This window comes from Coregonus clupeaformis, chromosome 38 (genome assembly GCF_020615455.1).
Source record: "Coregonus clupeaformis isolate EN_2021a chromosome 38, ASM2061545v1, whole genome shotgun sequence".
In the NCBI taxonomy this organism is placed as follows: Eukaryota; Metazoa; Chordata; class Actinopteri; order Salmoniformes; family Salmonidae; genus Coregonus; species Coregonus clupeaformis.
The window spans coordinates 5,396,360-5,404,508 of record NC_059229.1 but is presented as its reverse complement, the minus strand read 5'-3'; the positions used below and the strand labels follow the sequence as shown (position 1 = coordinate 5,404,508).

At 44.4% G+C, this 8,149-nt stretch overlaps 1 protein-coding gene across 1 annotated transcript; it reads right to left on the bottom strand.

Annotated features, from left to right (window-relative positions):
- Positions 1-236: 236 nt before the first annotated feature.
- Positions 237-4,389, bottom strand: LOC121559947 (GTPase IMAP family member 4-like). Its single transcript, XM_045211678.1, has 2 exons — positions 4,378-4,389; positions 237-1,172 (listed from the first exon to the last, which is right to left on the bottom strand). Exons 1-2 carry the CDS (start codon positions 4,387-4,389, stop codon positions 237-239), a joined length of 948 nt encoding a protein of 315 aa, XP_045067613.1.
- Between the last annotated feature and the right edge of the window lie 3,760 nt (positions 4,390-8,149).

The following is an 8,149-nucleotide window of genomic DNA, read 5'->3' as shown; positions in this document are numbered from 1 at the left end:
TACATTAGAAGTTGACCTCTTTAACCCTTTTTGAATCACAAATAGATTCATTAAATAATACAAAAAAGTTTGATCTGATTGTATTCTTTTTAACCACCTGCTGTATACATGTTATTATTGATCACTTAATGTGTTTATTAATTCATCGAGGACCATAATGCTCAACATTAATATTGTAAGTATTCTACTAGCTTCTGAATACAGTAGCTAATTTCCATCTGTGGTACTACTGCTTTTTACTGTCTCCTCTTCTTTACCAAAATAGCAATAGCTGCTATACCAGATACAGCTCCCCCAACCAACAGAACTGGTCCTGCTACCACGGCCACTGCTGCTCCAGCAGCAACAAGTACTGTAGTCCCAGCTACTACTGCCCCAGCAGCTGCTGCTGAAGTTAAACCTATCGCAATATTTTCTCTTCTTGCTCTTTGCCGTCTCCTCCTCTCTTCCTCCCGTCTCCTATTTTCTTCCTCCCGTCCCCTCCTTTCTTGCTCCCGCATCTCCTCCTCCTTTCTCCTCCTCTCTTTCTCCATCTCCTCTCTCCTCTTATTCTCCTCCTCTCTCAGTTTCTTCTGAACCTCCTGGTACATCTCATTGGTGTAGTGCTCTCCTCCATTCATCTTCACCATCTCTTCTATATTCCTCAGCAGCTGTGTGACCTGAACACGATCATCCCTCTGATCATTATTGAGACAATGGTACCTTCCCCAACAACTTTTGATCAGTTCCCGAACTGAAAAAAAAGGTTTCAAACACTCTTCAACTGTTTTTCCCTTCAATTGATCTTTACCAGTGAACAGAATGATGGTGTACTTTAAGGATTCTTCTCCAAAGTTCTCCTGGATCCACTTCACAGTGTTCCTCTCCTCCTCTGTGAACCTCCCCAGTCTGATCACCAGCAGGAAGGCGTGAGGTCCTGGGACTGACATTTCTATACACCTGACTATTTCACTTTTCATCTCTTCTTGAGACATGGTTGTGTCAAAGAGTCCTGGGGTGTCGATGACATCAATCCTACTCCCACCCACCACTCCACTCTGTTTCTCACATTTTTCAGTTACAGACACGAGGGAGGCCTCTTCTGTAAAGGCATCTTTCCACAGGATGGTGTTTCCTGTTGAACTCTTCCCTGCTCCAGTCTTACCCACCAGAACTATTCTCAGATCAGACGGCTGCTCTGAATCTGTGGAAATAGAAAATGTAATGCAGTTTCATGATTATCAGTTACTAAAGTCATTCAATTAGATTCACAGTGACATCATTATCAGTTACTAAAGTCATTAAATTGGATTCACAGTGACATCATTATCACTTACTAAAGTCATTCAATTAGATTCACAGTGACATCATTATCAGTTACTAAAGTCATTCAATTAGATTCACAGGGACCATATTCAGCTTACAGCAACAGTGAAGCCTAGCTATTGCATCACTAGTTTTATTTGTCCAATACAATTGTTATCTTAGCTGCATGGCTGTCAGTCTCCTTGAGAGAGGGTGATGAAACACCTATTGTTGTGGATCTTTCACCTATGTATTATCCATCTACAGAACCTGAAATGAAACGTTTTGTCCTAGTATCTATGCAACATTGATTCAAGGATTACATAGTATACTAATTGTATATCAGGTTCAGATTGACAGCTGTACAGTTTTTCTTAATTAATGGAACTTTTCTAAATGTTTAAGTAAATTACATCATATAATACATATGTTATAAAGCTGTAATTAAGTACTCACTACGATCATCTTCCATGCTTGTTTTTCTATCTCACGTTTGAGGACTGAAGTTCATCCCACGAAAGGTACTTCAGCTCTCTTCTCCGCCTCACAGATGTCCAGGTGAAGTTGAGTGCTTCAGTCTCTTGCCTTTAAGAAGGAGGATTGTGTTGTGGGAGGAACACGTGGGTTTCTTCCCAAATGGCACCCTATTCCCTTTATAGTGCACTAGGGCCCTGGTCAAAAGTAGTGCACAATAAAGGGAATATAGTGCCATTTGTGACACGTCCCTCCTGAGCCGATGTCTATCCTTCTTTCTCTTTAGATACCTATCTTGTCTTTTACCATCGCTGCATGGAATGTATTTTGCTGTTGTTTTGACGCCATCAACATGTCTAAGCATGTTTCCTAACAGGGAAAGAGAAACTGTAGATATAGCATTGCAGTGCATTCGGAAAGTATTCAGACTTTTTTTCTCCATATTTTGTTACGTTACAGCCTTACAGCACTCCACCAATCAGACCTTAATGGTAGAGTGGCCTTGAGATGTTTCTACAACTTGATTGGAGTTCACCTGTTGTAAATTCAATTGATTGGACATGATTTGGAAAGGCACACACAATGCGCAATGGAGCAGAATGTTCTGTTTTCTCCTTTCAAAACCTGTAGGCACCTGCAACTTACCAAAGGTGAGATAAATTACACATTAAACGAGAATCAATTGCCTTCAACCAAATTAATTAATTTCAATTCTGAATAATTCAGTCCAGGTCATTTATTGAATCTCAATTCGAGTTCAGATTATTTTTGGGGGGTCCTGTGCAGTTGTTAATCAAACAAATACAAGTGTGAACACCAAAAGGTTTTTCAATTTCAAGTTATTTAGAAAGAAGATGGAATCGTGCAACGGTGCCAGTATTAATTACTGCAACTGTAACTGCAGTATTATTATGATTTAGTTACAGAAGTAGCAACAATTCCAATAATTCACCATGATGGTCCTGCTAAAGGTTCCACTGGTACATATCTTACTGCAGATGGTGCTATGTAGCTTACTTTAACAAGAGGAATTTAAGAATGAAACGTTTTTCATATATTTTGACTGAAAGGCTGAATATGGTCCCAGATCTGTTTGTGCTCTTTCCAACTCCATTGATCACTATCAAGCCATGACAATGAGTGACAAAGAGTTGGAATAATAGCACAAACAGACTGGCGCTCAGGGTATTAGTTGCTTATGTCTTCTAATGTTCTTCTAATCTAATCTAATTCATCTTGTGAAGATGGCGCCGACGGAGATGGCGGCCTCGCGGCTAGCTCTTAGGAAACTTTGCAGTATTTGTTTTTTTATGTGTTATTTTTTACATTATTAGCTAAGGAAATATTTTGTGTCATTATATACAGCCGGGAAGAACTACTGGATATCAGAGCGGCGGTAACTCAACAGAAGAACCAGCATTACGACCAGGAATACGACTTCCCCAAATCCTTTGTTCGCTCTCCCCAGAGCAATTGAACTGTTTCCAGAGGCCGACCCAAAACATCGCTGGCGGAGGAGAGGCACTCGAGGCGGCCTGCTGGTTCGACTTAGGAGGCTCATACACCACCCACCGCTTCCAAGTATATTACTCGCTAATGTTCAGTCTTTGGATAATAAAGTTGATGAGATCAGGGCAAGGACTTCTTTCCAGAGAGACATCAGGGCCTGTAACAAACGTATTCACGGAAACATGGCTCTCTAGGGATACTCTGTCGGAATCGGACCAGCCAGAGGGATTCTCAGTTCATCGCGCAGATAGGAATAAATATCTCTCCGGGAAGCAGAAGGGCGGAGGTGTGTGTTTAATGATTAACGACTTATGGTGTAATTGTAGTAACATACAGGAACTCAAGCCCTTTTGTTCACCCGACCTATAATACCTCACAATCAAAGCAGACCGTATTATCTCCCAAGATCATTTTCCTCCGTTATAGCCACGGCCGTTTATATCCCCCCTCAAGCCGATACCACGACGGCCCTCGTTTTGTTGACGTTGAGTGAGAGGTTATTTTCCTGGCACCACACTCCCAGAGCCCTCACCTCCTCCCTGTAGGCGGTCTCATCATTGTAGGTAATCAAGCCTACTACTGTTGTGTCATCTGCAAACTTGATGATTGAGTTGGAAGAGTGCTTGGCCACGCAGTCATGGGTGAACAGGGAGTACAGGAGGGGGCTGAGCACGCACATTGTGGGGCCCAAGTGTTAAGGATCAGCGAAGTGGAGATGTTGTTTCCTACCTTCACCACCTGGGGGCGGCCCGTCAGGAAGTCCAGGACCCAGTTACACAGGGCGGGGTTCAGACCCAGGGCCTCAAGTTTAATGATGAGCTTGGAGGGTACTATCGCATTGAATGCTGAGCTATAGTCAATGAACAGCATTCTTACATAGGTATTCCTCTTGTCCAGATGGGATAGGGCAGTGTGCAGTGTGATGGCGATTGCATCGTCTGTGGATCTATTGGGGCGGTAAGCAAATTGGAGTGGGTCTAGGGTGACAGGTAAGGTAGAGGTGATATGATCCTTGACTGGTCTTTCAAAGCACTTCATGATGACAGAGGTGAGTGCTACAGGGCGATAGTCATTTAGTTCAGTTACCTTTGCTTTCTTGGGTACAGGAACAATGGTGGCCATCTTGAAGCATGTGGGAACAGCAGACTGGGAAAGGGAGAGATTGAATATGTCCGTAAACACACCAGCCAGCTGGTCTGCGCATGCTCTGAGGACGCGGCTATGGATGCCGTCTGGGCCGGCAGCCTTGCGGGGGTTAACATGCTTAAATGTCCTAATCACGTCGGCCATGGAGAAGGAGAGGCCACAGTCCTTGGTAGTGGGCCTCGTCAGTGGCACTGTGTTATCCTCAAAGCGGGCGAAGAAGGTGTTTAGCTTGTCTGGAAGCGAGACGTCGGTTTCTGCGACGTGGCTGGTTTTCCTTTTGTAGTCCGTGATTGTCTGTAGACCCTGCCACATACGTCTCGTGTCTGAGCCGTTGAATTGCGACTCCACTTTGTCTCTATACTGATGTTTTGACAGTTTAATTGCCTTGAGGAGTGCGTAGCTACACTGTTTGTATTCTGCCATATTCCCAGTCACCTTGCCATGGTTGAATGCGGAGGTTCGCACTTTCAGATTAGCGTGAATAATGCCATCTATCCACGGTTTCTGGTTAGGGAAGGTTTTAATAGTCACAGTGGGCACGACATCACCTATACACTTCCTGATAAACTCAGTCACCGTTTCAGTGTATTCATTTAAATTATTTCCAGAAGCTACCCGGAACATATCCCAGTCCGCGTGATCAAAACAATCTTGAAGCGTGGATTTCGATTGGTCAGACCAGCGTTGAATAGTACTTAGCACGGGTACTTAGTTTCTGCCTATAGGAAGGGAGAAGCAAAATGGAGTCGTGGTCAGATTTGCCCGAAATCAGATGAAGGAAAGGAGACAGAAAAGGTTAAGAAGCCGAGGCAGACTATTGAGATACACCCCTACTGGACAAGCATCAGGGTTAATTCATAGGGATCTTTCCTATATCTAGAAGATATGGACACATATTTAACCACAAACCTACCTGCATACTTCCATTCATTTTTTAATGGTACCAGCTACTTCAGATGAGTCCTGTCACATACCATCGTGCCTGTGAGAATCTCCCCATTCCATAGTGGGGTCATATTAGTGTGTAGTCTCCCGAGTGGCGCAGTGGTCTAAGGCACTGCATCGCAGTGCTAGCTGTGCCACTAGAGATCCTGGTTCAAATCCAGGCTCTGTCGTAGCCGGCCGCGACCGGGAGACCCATGGGGTGGTGCACAATTGGCCCAGGGTAGGGGAGGGAATGGCCGGCAGGGATGTAGCTCAGTTGGTAGAGCATGGCGTTTGCAATGCCAGGGTTGTGGGTTCGTTTCCCACGGGGGGCCAGTATAAAAAATGATGTATGCACTCACTAACTGTAAGTCGCTCTGGATAAGAGCGTCTGCTAAATGACGTAAATGTAAATGTAGCCCAAACCGTTCAGCCGCTACAGACAGAAGTTGGCACATCGGTGGTACTGACTTCAGACCAGTCTCATAACACTGTGGGGGTCGTAGAGCAAAACGAAGAACACCATCGTTTGTGGGCCAAACCGTTTGGACGCTACAGACGTTTTAGTGAGAAGGCCGATTTCCACAATGCCTCATGGTCTGACAAACACCGCTGTAGCTTGGCCACCTTTCGGAAGGCCGAAATAGAGACAGAACATAATCAACATAGAACATAATCAACACAGAACAGAATCAACATAGAACACAATAACAGAATAAATATATAACACAATAAACATAGAACTGAATAAACAGATTGTGGTAGATTAAGAAGCAGCCCATGCCAAAAAACACACACAGTATCTTTAGCTTAAACTGATGGATTTTGATGGGGATTTTTTATGATGTTACTTAGATTGACGCACGGGTGCATCAGTAGACTCATAGTTTATTGTGAAACAGTCTGTTCTGTTTATTCTGTTATTCTGTTCTATTTTCTATGCTTCTTCTGTTCTGTTTATTCTGTGTAAACAATGCAGCATATTCTAAATGATTAACGCTTCTAACACACTGGCTGCGTCATTGCATCAATGCTGCATAACATTTTGCGCAGCTACGCAATTATACTGAATGCAGGTATCTACACACGTGTTGCAGATGGTCACATGCGGTTAGAAAATCATTTTCCCAGTATCCTCAAAACCGTGTCTTTTTGACACAACTGCTGACAGCTACAGGGACACAAAAAATGCTGCTTGGAGACAAGTGTCCACGATAGTACGATTTCCAGGTCAGTTTAGTAGTGAGCTTGTGCTAGATGTGGCTAGTTAGCTAGCTAGCTAACCTAGCTAGCTAACCTAGCCAATGATGTGTGTGTGTGTGTGAAAGAGAAATAGTAATATAAATTATGCTAGTCACTACCCCTGATAACTTGGCCAAGTAATCATGTTTGAAAGAGTGTGAGTGTGTATGTCAGATTGTGTGAGTGTGTATGTCAGATAGTGTGAGTGTGTATGTGAGAGAGTGTGAGTGTGTATGTGAGATTGTGTGAGTGTGTATGTCAGATAGTGTGAGTGTGTATGTCAGATAGTGTGAGTGTGTATGTCAGATAGTGTGAGTGTGTATGTGAGATTGTGTGAGTGTGTATGTGAGATTGTGTAAGTGTGTATGTCAGAGAGTGTGAGTGTGTATGTGAGAGTGTGAGTGTGTATGTGAGAGAGTGTGAGTGTGTATGTGAGAGAGTGTGAGTGTGTATGTGAGAGAGTGTGAGTGTGTATGTGAGATAAATAGTAATATAAATGGTGGTAGATACTACCTCTGATCATTTGGTCAGATAACCCTGTGTGTCTGTGTGTGTCTGTGTTTATGGTAGGTGACATGTCCATGATAGCTATCTAATAACTGTAGTTATGCTAGGTGATGGTTTGGCTCATCATCTTCATGTCTATGTAGAAGAAGACTGTAGGAGGAAGTGGAGAAGGTGTCAGAGAGAGAAGGAAAGAGAAAGAGAAGAAGAGAGGTCTGGGTCAGCAGCTTCAGCTCAGCGGCTTCAGGCCAGCGGCTTCAGGCCAGCAGCTTCAGGTCAGCAGCTTCAGGCCAGCAGCTTCAGGCCAGCAGCTTCAGGCCAGCAGCTTCAGGCCAGCAGCTTCAGGTCAGCAGCTTCAGGCCAGCAGCTTCAGGCCAGCAGCTTCAGGCCAGCGGCCTTGGAGCTTCTGCCACATTCTTTCCTTTCTGGATCCAGTTATTGTGCCTAGGGCAACGAGTGGCAATTTTACAGCCAGACCCTCTACATCATCCACAAGTATGACCACCACCGGTGCAGCAAGACCCTCTACATCATCCACAAGTATGACCTCCACCAGTGCAGCCATGGAAGATGATGAAATAGAGGAAGCACCTCTGGATCTAGGACCACCTGAGATTATTATGACCCGGAAGTGACCAGTGAGGACCTCGTTGAACAGGAAGTGGCCGTGGAGACAAACGGGGAGAGACAGGAAGAGGAACAACGTCACACCAGGCGTCATCATCGGAGGTACCAGTCCCCGGATCCACTCAACTCATTTCAGCAGAGGCTCCTCCAAGCCGTCGAGAGGGATGCAGCCCAACCTGATGCTCACAGGGAGGAAGATGAAGAGACCCTCATTGCCATGCCAACCCTGAAGAGGCTGCCTCAGCAAAGAAAAGCAGCAGTCAAGGTTAAGATTCATCAGCTGCTTTTCGAAGCCGAGTTCAATGATACGTTTTTCCCCCCACACAACACAGGCAGTGTCATAAGGATTGCGACAGTGAAGTAAAAGTAGGTCATTTTTACAGTATACTCATGTAGGCTAATTGGTATTTCAGATCAAAGGATTAATGTGAGGCAAATG